Raw genomic sequence first — 24,840 nt, 5'->3', positions numbered from 1 at the left:
TCTAGCAACAATAGTAAGAAACCCTCCATCAGAATAATTGTCATGAGCATAGTTTGTAGAATCATCATTACCCTTTGATTTATTTGAGACATTCATCTTTAATAGGCATGTCATTTAAAAAGACAATCATAGATGTGTCTAAGAATGGTTAACAACCATGATTTAGTAGGTTGATAAATGTTGCTGGTGCTTTTATTAATCCAGAAGGTATAACAATGAACTTGTAATGTATATGATTAATGCCAACACAAATTGACTTCTTTGATCTTCTTAAATCTAGATATCAAACTACATATGTACGTATGGATGGAGATAATTTTGTAAAAATCATCCAACTCAGCAGGTACTCGGAATCAACCTTCCATTGAGGCGATTAAAGGAAATTGATCAAAACTACTTAGACTCGGACCAACCCAATCAAATTTTGCCCAACTTGGTCAAACTTGGGAACTTTGTCAAAATTTTAAAATTGACTTTTAAATGACAAAAGGTAAAGAATTTCAAGATTAATATGTATATTTTATACTTTATCTAACATTCTAGCCTAAAACTAAAGTAAATGTATCGGTATCGTATATGTTTTCCCCTCTCTCACCTCAAGAATTTCACAAATAAAATGTTTATTATTTGAAATAGTTTTAATAATGATTTTTTATTGCCATTTTCTAATTTTGTTATGAACTTTACCAACTTATGATATTTTTCATATATAAAATTTCCCTAAAATTAGTTTCTTTACAATTTACACCAGCCAAATACTCGCTGCTCCCCAGCTAACTAACTAGTAACGTGTAGTGAGTTTTGCAACATTGGATGCGGTAATGTGATTCCTAGCATTTTCAGAGGTAAAATCTTGTTGTCACATCTTCCATTCATACTTAATTAATTCCATTACATGACGCCAATAAGGAATATGTGTGGTTACGTTTGATGACACAACTTGACTCCGTGTGAACTAGTGAAAGATAAAGTTTCTAATTTAGTATAAAAAGATAAAACTAGTGTCATTCAACTGAAAAGTATATATCTAAAGTGGTTGGACGAAACATACACCTCTAGGGTTCTTTTCATAAACTCAAGATCTTAGAAAGGACAATAGTATTGACATAAAATATGTTTAACCAACAATGAATTATATTTTTTCACGAACATACTTCCTACTTTAATCTTTAGAAACATATTCATGGTATCGAAATATAACATGTGTGAAACACTTAATGGTTAATGGATATTAACATAAAGGGGAGTCAACTATACTGTAACGTCCCAGATTTCAAACCAAAATTTTTCATTTAAAAATAAAAGTATTTATTTGAATTACAACTTCAAAGATCTAGATAAAACCATTTGATTCAAAACATTTATCAGAGTATCGTTAAAAAGTTATTATGTGCGGAAATCTCCAATGGATGTGATGCAATCGAGCTGCGCCCCTCCTTTAATATAAGAAAACTTGAAATATTTAAACCTCAAACCGTAAGCACAAAGCTTAGTGGGTTCCCCAAAATACTACATACCATACATAACATCGGGCCCCGCACGCATAATGGGTCCCACCCATATAAGGGGCCCCGTCCAACATAATGAGGCCCGCCCAGTACACAATGCAAGAGTCAGAATGACAGCTAGCATCCTACATAGTACAGTGAGAAGACTCGCCTCACATTCACAATCCAGCTACCACAGCTCGAAAAGTCCGGAAATTAGAACTACAACCCACCTATCAAAATACCCAAGGTCAAACCCTAGTCCACACTATAAGACTAGCAATTTGACCAAAAGTCAACCAGGTCAATAAGTCAATCGTGAAAGTCAACATTAGTTGACATCCATGTTGTGGTCATCCTTTGGCCATGTCATGGGACCTTCCCGAAAAAATAATCGCGATTTCCATTTTCGCCGCGTCATGGCACCCATGCATGTCCTTCCCCAAACTACGTCAATTTATGAGAAAAGGGACCTAAAGCTCATACATGATTACCAAAACTACTATAAAACCTAGATCCAAAAGATATAATGACCTAGGGACTAAGGCAAGCCATAGAGTTGCAAATTGTATGATTTTCATCCATCTAAAACTCAATTATGGACCAAAACATACCAAATAACCTAGATCTAAAAGGAAGACATCACCAAGAAGAGAACTTGAGAACTTACAAATGGTCCAAAAGATGCACACAAGAATGGGCATGGATTGCTTGTTGGATCTATGCACTAAACTTCTTTCTTTTTCCTTTAGAATCACGAAAACTTGCAAAATAAGCTCCAAAAGCTTCAACGAGGCTAGGGTTTTGAAATAGGAAGATGGAGGCTGAAAAGAATGGCCTAAACCTAGATTTAAAGCCCTTAAATACAAAGGAAACCCCAAAAATTATGGGCTTCGGATGAACCACTTGCCACGTCGTGGCATCCTACTTGTCACGTCATAGCGTCCATTCGGACACGTGATCACTTAGTCATCATGTCACGTCGTGATCAATATCCCACCACGTCGTGGCATGTGATTTTCCCTAAAACCACATCTTTGACTCTTTTCAGTCTTTAACTGATCCAACATGAGAAACGTGTATTACAACTATCCCCCACTTAAATTAGATTTTGTCCTCGAAATCTGTCCTTACAAATTACTCACATAACACCCTCTGAACCCCTTTTGGGTTTTCCAAGCTTGACCTCTTCAACACGAGCTAACGCCACTAGAATGCCAGAATCCGCAATTACCAACCAAAGGATTTCCAAACCATAGTCATAAGTCATAACCAAGAAGAGCCCTAAAAGGTCGAAAGCACATCCATTGCATCCCTGAAACAATGCTCTAATAAAACACCTCCTTTAGATCCAACATATGATTAAATCCTTACGTAACATCCCGAGTTCATGGGTGCTATTTCAGGGTTCAAAGTGTAAATGTGAAAGGGCAACTCGGCGAGTCCATGGGTGGACTCGGCGAGTAGGGTCGCGATTCTGGTCGCGTGTTTAGTGGCTAACTCGGCGAGTCGGTGGCTGGACTCGGCGAGTTGGTGTTGAGTGGAGAAAACCCTAATTTCGGAGGATGAGCCCTATATAAAGGACATTATACCCTCTCCCCAGCCTCTTTACCCTCTCTTGAAGTCCAGAAAACCCTAAGGCGTGTTTGTGAGGGATTTGAGAGCATTTGAACCTTGGAGAAGAGATTTTGGAGGAGATCTTGGAGAGTTAAGAGGCTTGGAGCAAGGGGCTTTGCTAAGATTCAGATTTCTCTTCTGTTGGAGCTTCCTTTTGAGGTATTATTTCGTTGCTTGGGCTGTTATTCATCTAGATTCATCATTTTGGAGTATTTGGAAAGATTAGCTTGTGGTACTTTGAGTTTGGAGGTTGGATCTGAGGTTGCTACCTTAGATCTGGAATGGAGAAGGTCTAGAGTGCATTAAAGTCTCTGTTCTTGAGTGTTTGGTGTAGCCATCTTGTCTCAAACCCTATCCCTAGAGTGTAAAATGCCTAGATCTCTTTGGATTCACGTAAAGTTTGCCACTTTACGTGAGCAGCAGAGCTAGACAAGCAAGCAACAAGGCTTCAGCCGGGTGTTTATCCTGATGAAATAGAATATATGTATATACAGTCTCGCTACTATTACTCGAACTACCCGAGACAGAACCAGACTTGCGTAGGAAAGAAAACAAAGTAAGTCCTCTCCTTAGCTCTTAGGCTAGCTCGAGGGGAACTGCTGGCAAAGAATCCATGCTGGGAACAATCTCTCTCCGCTTGAATGTTCTCGCTTCCCTTGCCTTAACCCGGCATTAAAAGGCTCGTCACTTAGACTCTTCGTCTTAGTTTGTAGCTGTTCGATTGTCCTCTGATTCTGCTCGGATTTTGTCCTGTGATAGATCTATGGTTTGGGTCAACTGTATGGCCTGGAAGGCTTCTGTATGGGCTAAGATCTAGAGGCACTCGGCGAGTCACAAATGTGTACTCGGCGAGTTGCTTGAAGATGGGCAGGAACTCGGCGAGTTGGAAGAACAACTCGGCGAGTAGGTTGAAGATAGCCTGGGACTCGGCGAGTCTGTTCTTGGACTCGACAAGTCTGTTCATGAGGTCCTAAACTTCTTCTGGTTGATCCATGAATCGGCGAGTCAAGAGAGGACTCGGTGAGTTGAGAGCGAGGGGACCCAGAGTTATGAGACTCGGCGAGTCTCGGGGTGACTCGGCGAGTTGAGTCGCAGATTGGGGAAGTTCTGAGCATGGGGACTCGGCGAGTCATCGGGTTGACTCGGCGAGTAGAGTCAGTCAGGAGGTTGACTTTGACTTTGACTTTGACCAAGGGTTGACCAGTTGTCTTCCAGGGGCATTTTGGTAATTGTTGGCATTTGTTTTGAGTTCAGTGTTGGTGTTGGCTAGTGGTGGAGATCGTATCAGTGGTCAGAGCATCTTGGTCTTATATTTCAGTCGGCAGTTGCGAGGTTAGTTATCCTCACTATATCAACAGGGTCTAAGGCACCAAGGTCGGCCCTTTATCAGATTGTGATCTGGGTATCATTGTTATGTTATTGTTTTGATATGTTTGCATCCTAGTAGTTAGGATGGTATTATGTTAGAGACCTGGTTAAGGTCGGTATCCTGGTATATAGGATGATGCTATGCTAGTGACCGGTTAGGTCGGTATCCTGGTTAGGATGATGTTATGTTATGTGATCTGCTAGATCGGCTTGATTGAATGTGAATTGTTATATGATTGAATGTTTATGTGCACATGGTTATTGAACTGGGGTTGGGTTGAGGCGGGTCCTGCTTTGTGTTGTAGGCCAACATACCCAGGGCAGACCGGTTGTCCCGAAGGCCCAGCGAGCGGTCTGGATAGGATGTAGGCCCCAAGAGGGCGGACCAGACGTGCCGAGGCTCGGAGAGTGGACCAGGCTGACTGAAGGCCCAATGCGGGCGGACCAGTCATACTGTAGACTCAGAGAGTGGACCAGGTGGATTGAAGGCCCGGGGCGGGCGGACCAATCACACTGTAGACTCGATATGTATGGCTAAACTCGGAGGGTGGACCAGGTGGACTGAAGGCTGGTGCGGCGGACCAGTCACACAGTAGACCCGAAGTGCATGGCTGTTTTGTGTTCTGTTATGATATGGCATGATGTGCGTGTATGGTATATGTGGTTGGTATTTTGGGGGTATCTCACTAAGCTTTCAGGCTTACAGTTGTGGTTGAATGTTTTTCAGGTTCTTCAGGAGACCGTGGCAAGGCAAAGGCATGATCGTACCGCTCCTCATGATTATGTTTTATGTTGTGGTTCTGGGAAGACTCTGATAACGATTATATTGAAAACCTTTTTGTAATAACTTTATGAACCCTAGTTGTTTTTGAAAAGTTTAAATTTGTTGAAATTTTTAGAGCGTTACACCTTAACGGGAAATATGTGGCCCTACAAAGAACGAACACTGACACATCACGACTAATCGACCCCGAGAAGAGCTAACTCCCTCGCCCATACCATAAAGACTGTGAGGTCATGTCAGACCCCCAGGCAGACAAAGACACGCTATGCACCAACTATGATGACCAAAACTCGCAGATTCAATCCTACTGAGACCTTCCCAACCTCGCAGCATGTAACACCCATATTTTCACACCAGGTACACCCCAGGAACAATTTTACCAATTATGATTTTTGAAAATATTTTGGTGTACCCTGGTACTCTGAAGCATAATAAGTTATCACCAGGGATTGTACTAGCCATAAATATAAAATTCGAGTCGAACACTACCATATCTAACCGGCAAAACAACCACAAACAAACATTGAAAGCCACATGACTTAGTGAATAAAAGCTACAATAACATGAATCGTATAACCAAATAAATATCACACATATATCATGCAATTCATCAACAATTATAATCATGAATCTCTAAGGAGATCTAAAAAGGTATCAATGCAATTTGACAAGTAAACTATAAACTGTTACTCAACAATTACCACACAGATCATCATGGTTGCTCGTAACACATCAACGAATAACATTGTGTCAGCTCTTGACACATCAACAAATAACATTGTGTCATCTCGTGACACAACAATGAATAACATCGTGTCAGCCCGTGACATGTCAACAAATAACATAGTGTCAACCCGTGATACATCATCAAATAACACAGTGTCAACATGTGATACATCAACGACACCAATTTCTCATTTGATTCACCTGCACGTATAAATATACCATCCTGTGGTACGTGTGTATCTCTATAACATCACAATATCAACGATATGATATTCAATCATTCATACTAAAATATAATTCACATATTGTAACACACAGTTATCAAAAACAAAAGGTGTTAGAGTAGTGTTACTCACCTAGTTGGCTGGAAGACACATGAACTTTGGTGCTTGACCTACTCTACTTTCCAGCTCATCACATGCCAATACCTAACCAACAATTATTAAGTTCCTTAGAACTTGTTATAACTGACTATTGACAAAATCCCATGACTATTTCTCACCAAACGTATTATACACAACAATATAATCACAATAGGCTTAACCCATAAGTTGTTAACTAAATCTACCACATCAAGAAACTTTAGTTAATTAGGGTTTACAACCCTTATAGTCCCGACTAACTATCTCACTGTAAGATTTATTTACAAATATTACCAATAGGTCAGTAATAGCACCATATCACAAACACTCGTAACATATACTCAAGTCTAACAACTCTCGACCACCATCACATATAATAATTACACAATAACATGGTAAAATATATCTCCACGGTCATATAATTCAGCCCCGTATCTCTCATAGATTAGTATAACTCCTCCGATATAAACTCCCAAGAACGATTCTCGGGTATCATCTCCAATCGAATGTGCCAACAATCTCCCAAATGACACAAAAAAACTCATATATTTATAACTATATTGGTCACATCATGACCATATATGTGTCACATCATGATGACCAATTGAACCCCGGTTTCGCCACATGTCACACTCTCCAGCCATGTGTCTTAGTGACTCATTACATGTTACGTCATGACAATTAATTGGTCACGTTGTGATGGTTAAAGGTTGACATTTGACTATACTTCTTTTGACTTTCTCCAAATAGCAACCTACTTTCATCGCAACTTTAAATAACCTTAACTTTCTCATACGAACTCTATTTTCAACAAACTATATATCCTTGGAATCCTTATCACACGAACTACAACATTTATCAAATATATTTTATTAAATAACATTTCTCAAATTAAAGAAACTCAAGGATTATCTCATTTGTTTATCTCACAATAGTCTATATCTCTTAGGGTAGTTCTTGTTAAGAAACATGTATTACACACCGTCTTACTGATAACTAGAAAACAAACTCCATGACAAACCGTTGATTCTGATACCTTATACTCAGATACAAAGGTGAATCCAAGCATGGGCCCAACAAATAATTACTACACTAACCTATACATCAATATTGTTGACCGAAATTCACAATTTTGATCTGACCTTCACAATTTTGATCTGACCAAGATCAACCTGGTCCCACGTCGTCCTACTAATAAACGGAATATGAAATCCACGGCCGACCGTAGTCGTTAACAATCTCGCATACTGACGCAAAACGAGACCACAAAGAAACCTATCGAACATATAAACACGCCTTGACCACGAGCCTCACCAAAAGATAACATAACAATGGCCTTAACTATGGGTCTCACCCAAGATAATATAAACAACGGGCCTTGCCCACGGGTCTCACCCAAGATAACATAAACAATGGGCCTCGCCTATGGGTCTCACCCAAGATAACATAAACAATGCAAGTCTAAGTAGTGACACGACTCTATTATCCCCCACACCTGAACAAGGAGCGACTAAACAACATTGACGGGTCTGACTCAACCCACGCGGATATTGTAGTACTCACACAGTCTTAGAACGCCCTTTTAATGACCCATCTCAGCCAAGTGAATATTATAGGCTAGGTCATAGTCTTACAACACTCATTTTATTGTCATGGGCTCCCCTATGGTCATTCGAACAAGCCTACAAAGGTTGCAAGAAAAACTAACACGAGATGGACCCCTAGTCTACAGGACCCCATCATGTGTTTGGGTTGTGCTTTGAACCCCAAACCCAGACAAGAACAGGCAGAAAGTCCCTAACACAAACCTCAACCTGGACCTAGACACTAACCCAAACTTGCGTTTTTGTTGTTGCTTAATCCTTCAGACGAGATAACCTTAACTCCTCAACACCTAATTCCCTTATTACAACTAACTGTTGAACATCATTCCTTATATAAGCTTCATTTTAGACAATAACCAAAACCAACTATCCTCCTATCCTTGAATATGAAACTTCAGAATGACCTGCACTTGGAAATATTTCCATCTATCCCAAGCGGTTTTCCCCCACTTCGATTTGGCTAAACTCTGAAGTCTTCCTAACCATTCAAGTTTACAAGCCAACCCAATTGTAACATCTGAAAAATCATAAGTAAAAATTAAATTTTTAAGTCGACCAAAATCCATCAAATATTCATATCAAACCATCAAAAGTATGCCAATCTGGAAATAATTATCATAGTACAATCCCAAAATCATAAAAATGCTAAACACAGGTAGATGTACTGCAATCTGCCCGAGCCCCTCCCCTTTGAGCTGAAAGTACCTGAAATATGAGCTTATCGTAAGCACAAATCTTAGTGAGTTCCCCAAATACCGCATACCATACATTATACACATATATCATACTAAACCATATATGGTTCTATTTCACCCATGAGTCCCTTCCGACCCCTATAAGTCCCTTCCGACTCCTTCGGTATCTTTCAACCGGTACGGGTCTATTCCATCCCCTACAGCTAAGCATATAGTCATACTAGCAAGAGTTATGAAGACAGCAAGCACATACAGGCATATCAGTAAGTGTCACAAAGACCACTACAATCGTATAACATAATCCAGTGGGTCGGCATTAGTTCCTTCAATCCACAAGCATAGTGAGGAAACTCACCTCAATCTGAAGATGAACAAATCACACTCTCGGGCTGCTCCTACCACGACTCCTCACACCAAACATATCCAAAATTAACCCTCATAAATAATCAGGGTAATAACCCATAATGAATGGTCTAAATTATAATCAAACATGTTAAGGGTAAAAGACAATTTTTATCCTTCTCTTAATTGACCATCTAACCATGGCCCAAACCTACAAAGACCTAAGGCACAACAATGACCCAAAGACCTTTTGGTGAGTATGCTAAGCGTCCACCCCATTACGCCTAGCGTACAAGCCTTAACAACAAAGGAAATTGGGGTTGAACACGTTATGTTGAGCGTAGCTAGAGGTTACGCTCAATGTATTCCCATGAAGCCTAAAATCCATATTAAGCACTTAATACCTAAAGTCTAAATGTATAAATCATAGATTTTTCTCTTGGAAATGTCTCAACTGATAAAATCGTTAACTTGATGCCTTTGCATGGCTCAACGAAGCCCAAAACCAAATTCTAACCTTCAAACATCATATAATGAACATCAACTTATGCATGGATGAACCAAATTCATCAAGATACAACTTGTATGCATTAAGGACCTCAGAAACATCAAGGAATGCTAACCTAAGCTTCTGGAGTAGCTTTTACTCACATGAATCAACCCAATGGACCAAAATATGCCAAAACCTAAAAGCTAACTAGATCTAAGAGATGAATCAACAAGGTTGAGACTTTATACCTCCAGAAGGATGATCAAGATGAACAAAGTTTGGATCTACAATCTTCCAATGAACCAATGCTTCTCCAAAGAGCTCCTCCTTCTTCAAAATGTACCAAAAACACATCAAATCACTCGAAGTCTTACGGTGCTGCCATTGCACCTTCACTAGACCCACATCCTTGTTTCACAAGATCTTTGTCTTCTTGTCTAGAATCACAACTGGTTTCTATGTAATCCAGGAACTCATCGACCTGGATATCCTCCAAATGAACCACAACGGAATCATCAACCAAGAAATTTTACAACTAAGAGACATGAAAAGTGTTGTGGATCTGACTGAGCTCCCCGGTTAGCTCCAAACGATATGCAGGCATGTCCACCTAGACAATAACCATGAAAGGAACGATATATATACAGGGGCCAGTTTGCCTTGCTTCTTGAACCGGATGACATCTTTCCAAGGTGACACCTTCAGGAGTACCATATCCCCAACCTGGAACTCCAAATCTGACTGGAATCTATCATAATAATTCTAATCGGCTCAGCGTCGTGTACAATCCCCCACGCACCTGTTAGATCAACTCGGTAGTCCAGAGCACCACCACCGTGCTACCCATAACTCGCTTACCAACCTCACTCCGACAAATCGGGGTCCGATATTTCCTCCCATAGATCATCTCAGAAGGAGGTCGCTCAATACTGGTATGGTATTTGTTGTTGTAAGAAAACTCAGACAATAGGAGATACGTATCACAGCTACCACCAAAATATAATACACATGAACAAAGCATATCCTCCAAGGTCTGGATAGTCTGCTCGCTCTGACCATTAGTCTACGGATGAAAAGCTTTGCTAAAGTGTAGACGAGTACCTAACTCACCATGGAACCTCTTCCAAAATCTGGAAGTGAACTGAACATCCCGATCTGAAATCACTGAGACCAGAACTTCATGTTGTGCCACAACCTCCCGGATATAAACATCCACTAACTTCTCCGTGGAAATGCTCTCCTAAATAGGAATGAAATTCACACTCTTGGTCAATCGATCCACGGTTACCCAAATCGAATCCACCCATCGCACAGTCTGTGGTAGCTTTGTGATAAAATTTGTCGTAATCTCTTCCCATTTTTGTACGGGAATACCCAATGGCTCCATTTTGTCATGAGCTGGTTGATGCTCGGCCTTGAATTTCATACAAGCCAAGCACCTCTCTTATATATCAAACCATATCCCACTTCATTCATTGCCACCAATAATCAATTCGGAGGTCTCTATACATCTTCATTGCTCCCGGATGAATAGAAAACCTCGACTTATGCGCATCCTCCCTCAAAATATGTCGTGTACCCCCAAATTATGGAACCCAAACTCTCCGAGGAAGGGTCAATAATCCCATACTATCATAATCAAAAGAGGACACCTGACCCACTATGTGCTCACTCTTTTGGTGCTCCTCCTTCATAGCCTCGACCTGAGCCTCTCAAATCTGCTCCAAGAGTGGGGTAATCACTGTCATCCTCAGACAAACATCCCTGATGGGAGTATTGGCCGCCTTGCTGCTAAGAGCATCGGCCACCACTTTGGCCTTCCCCGGGTGATAAAGAATCTCACAATCATAATCATTCACCATATCAATCTACCTTCGTTGCCTCATGTTCAAATTTAGTTGATCCATCAAACACCTCAAACTCTTGTGGTACGTGTAAATAGTACAACAAGCCCCAAACAAGTAATGACACCAAATCTTGATGGCAAAAACCACCGCCCCTAGCTCCAAATCATTAGTGGGATAATTCGCCTCATGAGGCTTCAACTTTCTCGAAGCATAAGCAATCACATGACATCTCTGCATCAGAACTACATCCAATCCCGAAATCGACGCATCACAGTACACCACGAAATCATCCATACCCTCTGGCAGGGTCAAGATTGGCGCCTCACATAATTTCTGTCTCAAAGTCTCAAATGTCGCCTGTTACTTAGGCCCCCAACAGAAAGTAGCAGGCTTCTTCGTCAACCTATTCAATGGAACCGCGGTCCTGGAGAAATTCTCGATAAACCTCCGATAATACACAACAAAACCAAGTAAACTCCAAATCTCGGATGGAGACCTTGGAACCTCCCACTATATCACGGCCTCTATCTTGGCCGGATCAACCAATATATCCTTCTGGTTGACAAGATGCCCCAAAAATAGCACCTCATGCAACCAGAACTTGCACTTGGAGAATTTGGCATATAACATCTCCCTCCTCAAAGTCTCCAAAGTCTCTCGTAGAAGATCCTTATGTTGCTCCTTGGTCTTAGAATAGACCAAGATAGCATCAATGAATACAATGACTGACCAATCCAACATTGGTCTGTAAACCCGATTCATGAGATCCATGAACGATGTTGGTGCATTGGTGAGCTCAAAAGGTATCCCCACAAACTCGTAATGACCATAACGAGTCATGATGGTCGTATTCTGAACATCCTCATCTCGAAATCTCATCTAATGATATCATGAACACATATCAATCTTGCAGAACCAAGACGCGCCCTGAAGCTGGTCGAACAAGTCATCAATCCTCAGAAGTGGATAATAGTTCTTCACCGTCTATTCAACTCCAGATAATCAATGCACTTCTTGTCAGGGCCATCCTTCTTCTTCACAAACAAAATTGGCATTCCCCACGGTGAACTACTCAGTCTAATAAAGCCCCTGTCTAACAGCTCCTGCAGTTGTTTAGACAAATCCTGTATCTCCAGCGGTGCCAACCAATAAGCTGCGTTGGCTATCGGAGACGCACCTAGGACCAGATCTATACGGAACTCCACTTGCCTCTCCAAAGGCACTCCAGGAAAGTCCTCTAGGAACACATCTGAAAATTCTCAAACAATCGTCACATCATCAATCGGCATCTTATTCTCCTTTCTGGTGTCCAAAAACATAAGCCATAAAACTAGAACAAACATGTTGTAGATATCTCCTAGCTCTCGCAACTGAACAGAGAGCCAGTCCACACTGAGCACCCTCGCCATGTACAACTAATTCTCCCCCACTTGGGGTTTGAACCCAAACTAATTGGTTCCCGTAGTCAATCATCGCCCCATTGGGGCTCAACCAATTCATTCCCACAATCACCTTGCTCTCGCACAAAGGAATTGGAACCAAATCAATCAGATAATGCTCGCTAAATAGTTGCAGAACACAACCCCGATGAACCCTCGATACCTGGATTGGACAATCATTGGAAATATCTACCTCTAATGGATAATCAAGATCCCCTAGAGTGTCACCAAATATCTTGCTAAGCGCAAGAGATACAAATGATCGGGTGGCGCCTGAATTAAACAGAACTAAGGCTAGAACACCGTTCGCTGACTAGGAACGTCCCTATATAACATCAAATAATAATAAGCATAAATATCAAAGCAATAAATGAAATGGGGAGAAAATATGTACGCGTAACCACATCTAGTGTTGCACGAGCCTCCTCGGCTGACAACTGTAAAGCTCGCCTCCTCACAACTAGCGCATCCGCCTTACCCTGACAATCCTAGGTGATCCTTAATGTCGTCGGAGAGGGTTCTACAACCATTCTTCCAACCAAACTTGGGAAATTATCCTTCATGTGGCCCATCTGATTGCAATGGAACCAAATCAGATCAGACACCTGGACGGTGGGGCAATACCTGATAAAGTGGCTAGTCTTGCCGCACTTGTAGCAGCCGAACCCACCCATCCTACAAACTTCGTCGTGTGCCTTTCCACACTTGCTACAAAGGCCCCGACCCTTCTGGCGTATCGTTCTCCAATCAAAAACCATAGGCTTCTTACCCGAGCCCTCCGATACCGTTTCCTAAACCAAGTTCCTCTTCCTCTTGGTCTCCATATCAATCTCCGCTCGCGAGCCCGAGCTATCATGTCATCCAATGTCTTGCAGCTATACATACTCACAAACTCCTATACCTCATCCTTTAGCATATCATGTTAGTGGGCCCTCTTCATCTCCTCATCTACCACATACTACGGAACCAACAAGGCCCTCTCACGGAACATGGTGGTGAACTCCGCCACAGTCTCGGTAGTCTGGAGAAGGTCCTGAAACTTCCTCGCCAGCTACTAAACCTCTATTACGGGTACAAAATCAGCCCTGAATCTCGTAAAAAAGTCATCGCAAGACATTGTCTCAACTTCCTCGCCTCCCAAAGCACAGTCCACCTCCTCCCACCAATCGTGAGCTCTGACCTTCAGAAGAGATGATGAAAATATGACCTTCGATCCCTTGGGGTAGAAGCTAGTCCGGAAGGTGTTGCCAATGTCCACCAACCACCGTCTGCTAGCAATTGTGTCCTTTATTCCGAAGAACTCGGGAGCCCCATAGGCATAAAATTCTCAGAAAGTCGGAGAGCATGCCCCCTCCATAGCCACTACCTCACTGTGAAATGTACACAGACGCTCATCCAAAATCTCCATGATTCCCTCCTTGATCGAACCAAAGATCACAGGAGTCTGCTCCAAAACGTTGCTGACGTGGCTTGCCAAAATTGGATTATGCATAAATCAGAGGTCTTACATGAAAACTAACAACCCCGCTCCAACATCTTAACTTCCTAAAACCAAATGACAGTTGCCAAAATTGAGTATGTAATGACCAATAATTCCATAACAAAAATTGAGGGTATACATGCCCAGGAGACAAGATATGCACCATACAATACTTGAAGAAAGATTGGCGCATCCACAACACCTTCAACTTATACAACTCGAAATCTTCAAACAATTTCAGTTGACGACGATGAACGAAATAACCAACTATCAAAAATAGATTGATAACTAATCCAATGTTTCAACTTACTAATGAACAAAGCCCATGCGAAAATACACATACCAAACTCTGAATTTGGTTGATAGATCAACAACCGCTCTTCCCTTACTATAGATAGTGGTCGATATAGGGAGCTAACCAATCCTTCAACAACTAATATTCAACTTGAGCGGCTCATGCGCCTCTTAACCTAATCTTTGGCATCCCCCAAAGGGACTATGGGTCATAATGAGATCTTTGTCCAATAGCTTCTAATGTGAGGATAACAAGTACTTCCATGAAGGCATGAACCTGTTGGCAACTAACTATGCACTCGCGGTTTGAACAAACCTTAATTATTTTGTAGCCATGTAGGATTCTGAAGAATCCTAGAGAACACAAAGAGAAACCTCCCAGCTCTAAGCACTTTTATGGAAGCCCACAATCCTTCTCTTATGCCACAATAAACCCGAACCAAAGATCTACCATACCTACATCGCAAATTCCTCGGACCCATAGAGCTTAAATCATTAAATTGAATTGGTTGATGATCCTCCAAGAAGAATACCCAGTTCTCCCCCACATAGAATTTGAACCATCATTGACTAACGTTTACCCCGTCAGATCCTTAGATCGGCTCGACCAGATACATACCAACCTTGACTCTCAGAATGCAACATAAAATATGACGGTCCTTCGGATAATGACCATACAATCATGAAGGAACCATGAACCTCATATGGAGGCCCCATAAACTCTTCCCAGCATCATCACCTCAATCTTAGCAAAGTCAATCATAATACCATTAGATTAACGACCCACCTTACGAACCGAACTTTTTGCAACCAAAACTTACATTATAAGAATTTGTCCACAACCTTATCCTCCTCTGAAGTTCAAGAATCCCTTATAGGTACTCAAATAATCTCTCCATTAACTCAGCATATCAACAAAACTCTCCCTTCCGAATCATAAACATTTTGATCCTCCTCGAATAAGCCCGATTTTCACAATCATCACATAACCGACTTGCGACATGGTCTTCACGTAGGCCACCGAACTAAGAGAATAGTCGAGTCTCAAACATTCCCTTGTTAATATACAGAAACGATTCACCACAAATAAAACGATACCTCCTTGCAGCATAAAATGATATGGAGAACACCTTCCCTTTCTTCTATCTATCGTATAACACACATCTAATCCCCCCTTATCCTCAAACACGGGAATCTAGAAGAACATAGCCCTGTTGTAGAGAATGACGTCCTAATCTATCATCTGACCACCCATTCTTAGGTTGCAATCCTCGGGTCGGTCATTACATTCACCTCCTACATGAGTCTCACAACTCAAACTGGAACTACTTTGAACAAGGTCTTCGATACCTTAAGGTCAACTAACTCATACAGATTGCATCCTTCAGATCCCAATTGCCACGACCACTAGGACCCGAACAGATACCAGACTTGTTTTCATCCTAGACAACCATAACCAAAAGACCAATAAATACGAAAATATTGCAACAAATCATGGTGCCAAACCATGTTATCTACCCTCAACCAACTCCTTAGAATCTCCATGAATTTCCTCAATTCGAGTATGGATCATGTGCTCCCAATAGTCTAGGCCCAATACTACCTTCCACGCCTATCTGTACTTTTCTTAAGAACCATCCTGGATCCTCTAAGTCACTTCACTAGGACCATTCACATAGATCCTTGCACCAAACACCATACTAAGGCACTTCTCGGGCTCTCCTAGAATTCCACATTCCTTCTAAGCATGTTCTAATACCGTTCCTAATCCACTAGGAACCCTACCTCACCCTGCTCATCTGTAAAGGAAACTTTTACCAATATCGATTAACTATCTTACAAATACAATTACATGTAACAAAGATTAAACAATCTTTTGACTGAAAGATCCTGCCCTACAACAATTAGACTCAGACAAGAGTTGCACAATAGAGCTAAATGAAACATTCTAAAACTATTTAATCTTTTTGGCATGTAACCGAACGTATTCGCTTAATAGTTAATTAACATCAATATACGTCTCACATAGAACAAAGAAAACGAAATTCGAGCAGCAAAGACGACTGGCAATAAGGCATCATAAAGATCAGGAAATTCTATCATGTAGTTCCTGAAAATCCTTAGCTTACCCACTATCATGCACTCTAACATTTCACATATCAGGCATAAAAAGACATATCTCCTAAAGAGGCATTCTAGCATGCATCCATGAGCGGGTCCTTATTCCAACTTCTAGCATGCATATAATACTATAAAACATATAGCATATCCACATGTATGATTATTTTAGGAATCCTTTACTTGAGCTTGGTTGATTGCATACATCACACCCCCTTTTATCGTAAAAAAACCATTTAGAAAATTGTTTTTTTTTAAAGATTCTATCAATTCCTTAGTTTGAGTTCAGACACAAACATGTTATACACATGATTTTTTTTGCCGATATCTATGTCTTAGAGATCTTTGCTCCCCATGATGTGCCAGTTTCCCATATATATGATTGAGATGTCTGATTCACTTCCAGTTTTAGAAGAGGTTTCATGAGGAGTTGGGCACTAGGTTGCACTTCAGCACTGCTTATCACCCGTAAACAGATGGGCAGAGTAAGCAGACTATTTAGACACTTGAGGATATCTTAAGAGCATGTGTTATTGATTTTGGTGGGAGCTGGAACTCCTACATTCCTTTAGTTGAGTTTTCATACAACAACAACTATCATTCCAGCATCGACGCACCTCCTTATGAGCTTCTTTATGGGAGGAGTTGTCAAACTTCTATTTGTTAGGGAGAGGTTGGCCATAGGATCATAGGGAGCATTAAGGCAGTGCTCCAGAAGATGGAGCTTATCCAACAGATCAAACATTGGTTACAATCAACATAGAGTCGATATAAGAGTTACATGGATAGGCGACAGTCTGAGTTGGATTTTTAGGTTGGAGGTATGGTTCTAATAAAGGTATCGCCCTAGAAGGGTGTTATACACTTCAGGAAGCAAGGCAAGTTGGGCCCCCGGTTCATCAGACCTTTTCGAGTAGTGGCCAAGGTGGGTAAGGTGGCCTATCGGTTAGATCTGCATGAGGATTTGATCCAGATTTATAGCACTTTCCATGTTTCTCAACTTTAGAAGTGCTTGTTGGATAATACAATGGTGGTCCCATTGGATGACATTCAGTTCGACGAGCGTGTAAACTACGTAGAGAGACTAGTTGTACTGTGTCGCACTCGATTGTATTGTGTCGCACACTGTTGTACTATGTCGCACTCGAAACTTCGAAAAATCATAACTTCCTAATATGAAGTCAAATTTAGGCATTCTTTATATGCACGCATTCCTAATTACAAGTACTACGTTTAGATCACTGAGGTTAATAAGCAACCTATCTCCGATTCACTTTTTATGGCACACGTTGTCGTATCAGTTTGAATATGAAACTTAGATAAATCATAACTTCCTCATACGAAGTCAGATTTGATCGTTCTTTATATCAACAGAATTGTCATTACATCTACAACAACTTTCTTTAAGATTATGTTTCCTAAATAATCTTTTGTTTTTAATCTTTATTTTATCGCTTCAACGATAAATTTTATATTAAGGTTTTCTACAAATATTATATAATCATAATATTTGTCCACTTAACGTGTATATGATAATTATTTATTATCTCGAAACTCATGAAGAACAATTATCCTAATCAAATATTTTAATTGTTCATTAAAATGTATAATAATAATTATTATACTCTAAACGTCTAGCCGAAATTGCGGGCGTTACAGCTTTTACATTTATTCACGTGCAGTTGTGATTTCTGGTTTCAATAGGTGAGTTTCATCACTATATTATGTATACAATATATATCGTTTGTATGATATGGGAGAGAGATGTTGTAGTATGTTGATTAGGCAAGTAGGCTAGTGAAGTCTTTTGCATGTTGTATGTTTTATTATTGTTTGTTTGTTATGTGATATATTTTGTTTGGAGTTGAAGGCATATCCGCACGGGAGTTGAGAGCCTAGATACTAAGATACATAGTACGAGTTGAGCTGAGAGTCAAGATACTAAGGGGGTAATGGTGGATCAGCACTGTGGAGCTGAGAACCAAAGATACCCAAATGGATCGGCACAGGAGCTGAAAGCCCTTACTTGTATGCATTGTATATATATTTGTGGTATATGATATTTTGGAGAACTCACTAAGCTTGGACTTATAATTGTAGATTAAATGTTTTTTAGGTATTTCATCAAATCGTGTAAAGGACATGATTTGACTGTACACATGTATTGACATTAAGATTTGAGACATATGCATGTTTTATTTTATATACTCTGATTTGGATATTTGTATCTTGATTTTCAAACAATAGTTTTCCTTATCTTAAAAAAACGTTTTTAATAAAATATTATCTTTTAAAAATAAAAAATTTAGTTTGAAAAATAAGAACTTACATATTATATACAAACTAACTAGCAACAAGCTTTCATTTATATACACCACAGTTCAAATCTATACTCGTAATAAACATAATTTTATTTCGGACTATATGATTTTATTAACGCAAGTACGCAACATTTTAACCTTTTATCAATTTATGCAATAAAGCAGTTTTTATAGGAAATATCCAACGATGTTTCATTTCAAGACCAAAATATTCAAAATCAACGGGAATATGTTATGGATTCATAAGTGATGACAGTTGCATAAAATAGTAAAAAAAATAGTTGCACAAATTCATAAAAGTTGATTATTGAAACAAAATAATTAATTATAAGTGTCCAAAATCGGTAGATCCTAAAAATATATATATATTAATAGAAAAGGGAAGAATTATTATGTTTCTTCTTGAATACATTTGAGGCATTTGCATCTAAACCCGTAGTCTGCAAGCAATGCCTGTCTCTCATTAAAAGGAAGGTCTTCATCTATGTATGATATGGTAATCTGAAATTTTCAAAAAAAGGTTAAATCCACAGTTGTATTACAACTAAATAGACAAATGTATGATAGTATAATCAGATTTTTTGCATTTAGTTTGGAAAAAATCATAATAATAATAATAACAATAATAATAAATAACCTCTTCTCCTTTTTTAATAGGTCTAGATGCTAGTATGGTTGCTTGGCCATCTCTGTCCTGCAATTTTGTAGTGAAGGAGAAAATATTAGCATCCAACTTTCATTTCTTTCAAAAAAAAAAAAAACATTTTATATTAATCTTTTTTCTTATTATGACATCATAATAAACAAATAAACAAATCAATAGGAAGAAACAAATAAACAAATCAATGGAAGTACATTGTCATATCTTGCACTTAATAAATACTTTTTTGCAATCATATATAATAATAATAATAATAATAATTAAAAAAAATGTAGGTACCTCATCACGTTTAAAAGCTTTAGCAGTGGGACAACACGAATGGTTCATACAGCTTTGCAGTGGGAAAAATGCTGTGCCTGACAAATTAAAAATTTGCAAATCAACTTTTTTCAGTAATAGGAAAAAAAAATTCACATAGCATGATTATATTAATACTTATGGAAAAATATAGAAAATAAATAAAAGTATGTTGTTATTACACATAATAATATTACCTTGGCAGCAAACAGAATAGTCCTCCCCAAGAGCATCAAGAAAAGGCTGTGTAATTTCATCAACTTCTTTCTGCAAAAAATATGAAGATATATATAATTTTTTTTTTTTTTTTAAAAAAAAAAGTTAAATATATTGTTTTAATCTGATTCTAACCTTTTCAGGTTCTGGTAGATCATCTATGTATAAAAAGTAATCCTCCACTGGAGATGCTACAACCAAATCACTATCATATTCATATATACAAAAGCCAATGTCACATTCATGATAATGCATATATTGATGATATTAAAAGTTTCTGAAAATTGCAATCTTCCAAATATAAATGCATAATTAAATTGTAATAGAAAGAAAGACAGGTGAATGAATGAAAAGCTTACAGGTTATTCAGCTCAAACATGCCAATAATATGCCCATAGATTTCTAGGGAGAACACTGAATAAGATTAAGGCATATTCTACTTTGAAAAGTATACTCAGTTTTAACAATATAATTTTGTTAATGGAAGTAGGTTGCTTTTTCTTCAATTTAGCCCTTAAAGTTACCAATGTTACTTTCTTTTGGGAACATGTTATAAAGTGAGAAATATTTACATAATTATGTAAATATGTAAAAACAAACAAGGGCTTTTCAGTCATTTTACCCTCATCAAAAATATGATAAATTTAAGCATGTGTCCAGGATACATGGCAAACATTCCTCGTTGATAATTGCTTCCTTTAAAAGCTCCAGTGACTAAAAAAAAGTCAAAGTAATGATTAGAGTTTTGACCACATAAGCAACAGCAATACAAAGTTTACAAAACTTCTGATTCTACTTATTTTTATAATATAATAATAATAATATCTTATTACTGACCTCAAATGCCAGCTGCCTTATTTGCATTCTAAATGCAGCTTCATCACAAGCATCAACATCATCAGGCAATGCAATACACTCCCACCACCTACATTTGGAAATATTTTTTTTTAAAATACAATCTCTTAATAAGAAAAAAAAAATGAATGTAACATGGTAGAAATAAAAGGATTTTGTTATTGCATTGATGAAAATGGCCTAAAAGAGTTGTTGCATATTCACACGTGTAATGTAGTGATAGGTATTTTTATCATCAAAAAAGATATATATATATATATATATATATATATATATATATATATATATATATATATACCTCCTCTTGTATCCCATTGATAAAGGCTTCCAAGCCTTGAAAAGAAGAGAAAAATTGTGGTTGCCTAAAACTTCAGCAATGTGATTCTTCTCTTTCTCTTTATTGTGTGCTACTTTTAACTTCCTGTACTTTAAGATTGTGGAAGAAATGGCCTGAAAATGGAAGCAAAAAAAAAAAAATCTATTTTGTTAATCATATTTTGTCAGTATATGTCCTAAAGCCTTGATCTTTCAAAATCTATATCATTTTAGATGGACAAAGGGTTTAGATGAATGGTTGTTATTTCTTGCATTTAGCCAAAAATAAAAGGGAAGAAAAGTGAAAAGATGAGGTTTAAAAGAATTTACCTTGGCAGCAAGAAGAAAAATGTCATTTGTCTCTGACAGAAAAAGAGAAAAGCTTAGAAATTGAGGGGTAAAAAAGGAAAATATATGTGTAGATGGCTATAACATTTCAACCTTACCATTAGCATGTTCTATAAATCTTGAAAGTGCCTTTTTGGACAACGATTTTGACCCATCTCCAGTACAAAGTATAGAATGGCATAACTCCCAATCAGCATGTGCACAAGATTTGCTACAAATAATTGAAATATTTCATGTCATCTAAGTGTTAGTTAACACAATCAATCAAATTATCTAATTTGAATTGAAGCATCAATCAATTCTGGTTTGACTTCTGTAACTATGTTTCTAACATTCAAAAAAGAGAAAAATTGATGGATGATTAATTAAGAATAAAAATAAAAGGCAAGAAAAGCTATTAGGATACTCACCTACAGTAGTAAGCTTCTTTACATCCCCCAAGGCAATCGATAACAGAAGGCAATGGAAATTTCTTTGAATATGGCAATGCCAAGTTCTCATGCATTAGTGACTCTATACTTTCATTAGGAAGCTGAAATCTATTTCTTGATGTGGTAGAAGAACAATGTTGAAACTCTATCTGATCTTTGGATGCTAAATCAAAACAATCTTTTGGGCTCCCTAAACCCTGAAGATAGAGCTTCCTCCCAATTTGGAGTTCTATTGACCCAATAAATCGGAAGCAGAAACTACATACAAGACAATCAATCTGCAAGAAAGTAATGTCAAAGCCAAGAGAAAGGATTGGTAATGTAAAGTTTTCAAAAAAAAAAACATAATTTGTTCAAAAACAAAGAAAGAAATGAGTGGGAACCTTATTTGAGGAATGCTGCACACCGAAAAGCATTTGATCTTTCAAAACAAGGTCGTCTTCTTCAAACTCCATGTCAGCATAAACGCCTGTAAGTTTTTCCGATTTTCAGAATGTTATATTGCAAATAATTAACAACCAATAGTTTAGGGTTTGTTGAGTTTGATACATAATTACAAAGATGACAATTCATCTCTCGCATGCAATATATCAAACAGGTGGTGTGCAAAAGAATGAAATAGCTCTCCCTTGCTTGTTATCATCATCTTTTTTAAGACAAACATCCTTACCATACATACATAATAAAAATACTAATCTACGTTCTTCCTAGATGGTTTTAACAAATGCTTAAAGATTAAAAAGCTGTCATTTTTTGTTTCCGCCAAAAGCAAGAGGAAGGGTACCTTTTCCATAGTCATTGGTTGGTTTGACTTGAATCCCATTACATTGTTTACTCGTTATAAGTTCATCGAAATACTCCTGCAGCTTATCAAGTTCACAAATTACATTCTCATATGGTAATTATCGAGAGAGATAAATAAGTCAGAGAGAGAAAAAGAGAGAAAGATTGCCTGGACTTGAAGGGGTGAAGGTGGTTCGAGTAGAACGGCGATTTGCTCAGAGAATTGAGCATCTATGGGGCAAACGACCTCCATTGCTAATGGGCTTCTGTAACGCGTTTCTTGAATACTCGAGGCTCGACTCTGCGGAGAACGGCTATAGAATAAAGTATGCCGTTCTTCTACCTCCCAAATTCCCAATAACAATGGAAAAAAGCCAATGACTTTACATAAATAGTCCCTCGAGTACTTTATAATCTGTATATTTAGTCCATAGGTTAAAATCCTACATTTATGGTTTTTATTTTTCATTTAAATTCATGTCCCAGGCTACGTGTGGTTGTTAAACTTCATCTACTATAATAAATTAAGATCAATTTTGTCACATGTCAATTGTTCATGAGTTTTGACATTTGTCATTTTATAGTATTTTTAAAATAAATAATATTCACATGTCAATTTTTAGTTTTTTCAATTTTAAAAATCAAAAGTCACATAATAGTTATACTTCTATATGTAAAGTATTAAATATAATGAATGTGATAGTAATTTCAATAAATACTTTTATTCCTTCTTTATTTCGAAATTTTACTTTAAAAAAATACTTATTAACTTTTTTCAAAATCAACATGTAGTATACAGCTCTCACAACTAGTCTATTCTATTAATATTTGTTAAACTTCATTCATAGGTTAAAACCCTACATTTATGGTTTTCATTATAGCTATTTTGAGTTACCTAATCAAATTTTGAATAAGTTGGCTTGATTTAAATGCTCAAATTTTGTTTTCATGCAAACTAAAATTAAGAAATCTTGGATGATTGGTTCGCTATAAAATCTCGGTAACAAAATCAAATGCATAAAACATTGAGCTTCGTTATAGGATTATAATAATATCTAAGGGTTTTCTAAGTGATTAATGTTAGGGTTTTGGGAGGAACGTGGTCGTTTCTAAAATTGAGAGGTATTCTAGATCTATTAGAAATATTGTGTGATCACCTTCCCAATATAATATTTCGACATTATGTTTGGGTATCATGAAATTCAGATTATTTAGATAATTCTTCAAAAACAGTTTCTTATCAAGATAGCAATGAGAAACCACGAACAAGGAATTTATAAAGTTCATATTCTTTTTATTATCAAATATAAGATTAAATCAACATTAAATGTTGATTTTATCTCATAAATAAATGATGATGGTTTCAATCAAGGATAATCAGAGGAAATATATTCCAATAATAATATTTTTCATAACAGATTTCTTAAAAAAAAAAGTTTATAGGTCGGGGCTACCCCACACCCCGCAAGGGCGGCCACCCTTAACCCCTGTCCGTTGACCGGGCAGTGGGACCCCCGCCAGGGGCGTTGCCCTAGAACCTGCAAGGGGGTGCAACCCCTTTGACACCCTTCATTTTGGTCGAACCTAGATCGAACTTGTTTTATAAAAGTGTGCACTTCGCACCTCCTAACTTCTCTAGAATCGAAGATTTAAACTCCATTAGTAATATGTAAGTTCCATTGTACTAGAATGATCATGTGACACTAAATCACCAACCATTAACATGTAAAGTTTATTTGTTGTTTGTTAGGTGTGTCAAACCCAACAAATAAAGGGATACGATATACTCCAAAAGAATCCCACTATATTGCAATAAAAGGTAGTACAAGGCAAGTAGGGTCGATCCACAGAGACACGGGATAATCAGTCTATACCTCTTTGCACAAGGTAGTATGGTCACTAACAGTAAAAGGGGGGTTTTAGAATGCAATGATTAAAACAAAAAATAAAAAAACACAAG

The 24,840-nt window shown here is 38.1% G+C and overlaps 1 protein-coding gene across 2 annotated transcripts; it reads right to left on the bottom strand.

Annotated features, from left to right (window-relative positions):
- Positions 1-19,255: 19,255 nt before the first annotated feature.
- On the bottom strand, positions 19,256-23,233 carry LOC111903486 (histone-lysine N-methyltransferase ATXR2). Of its 2 annotated transcripts, none has more exons than XM_052770409.1 (15): positions 23,050-23,233; positions 22,882-22,957; positions 22,481-22,566; positions 22,077-22,375; positions 21,765-21,877; positions 21,649-21,680; positions 21,302-21,453; positions 20,986-21,073; positions 20,814-20,862; positions 20,508-20,562; positions 20,284-20,353; positions 20,130-20,199; positions 19,915-19,991; positions 19,612-19,668; positions 19,256-19,475 (listed from the first exon to the last, which is right to left on the bottom strand). In XM_052770409.1, the coding sequence occupies exons 1-15, from the start codon at positions 23,131-23,133 to the stop codon at positions 19,365-19,367; spliced, it is 1,419 nt and encodes a 472-aa protein (XP_052626369.1). In that variant the 5' UTR covers positions 23,134-23,233; the 3' UTR covers positions 19,256-19,364. The 2 variants fall into 2 exon arrangements, with proteins under 2 accessions (XP_052626369.1, XP_052626370.1); XM_052770410.1 differs by having other exon boundaries at positions 22,882-22,963; positions 23,056-23,233.
- Positions 23,234-24,840: the final 1,607 nt, after the last annotated feature.

Source organism: Lactuca sativa, chromosome 4, assembly GCF_002870075.4.
Source record: "Lactuca sativa cultivar Salinas chromosome 4, Lsat_Salinas_v11, whole genome shotgun sequence".
Lineage (NCBI taxonomy): Eukaryota > Viridiplantae > Streptophyta > Magnoliopsida > Asterales > Asteraceae > Lactuca > Lactuca sativa.
The sequence above is the reverse complement of the archived record's forward strand: the minus strand, read 5'-3'. Positions and strand labels throughout refer to the sequence as shown.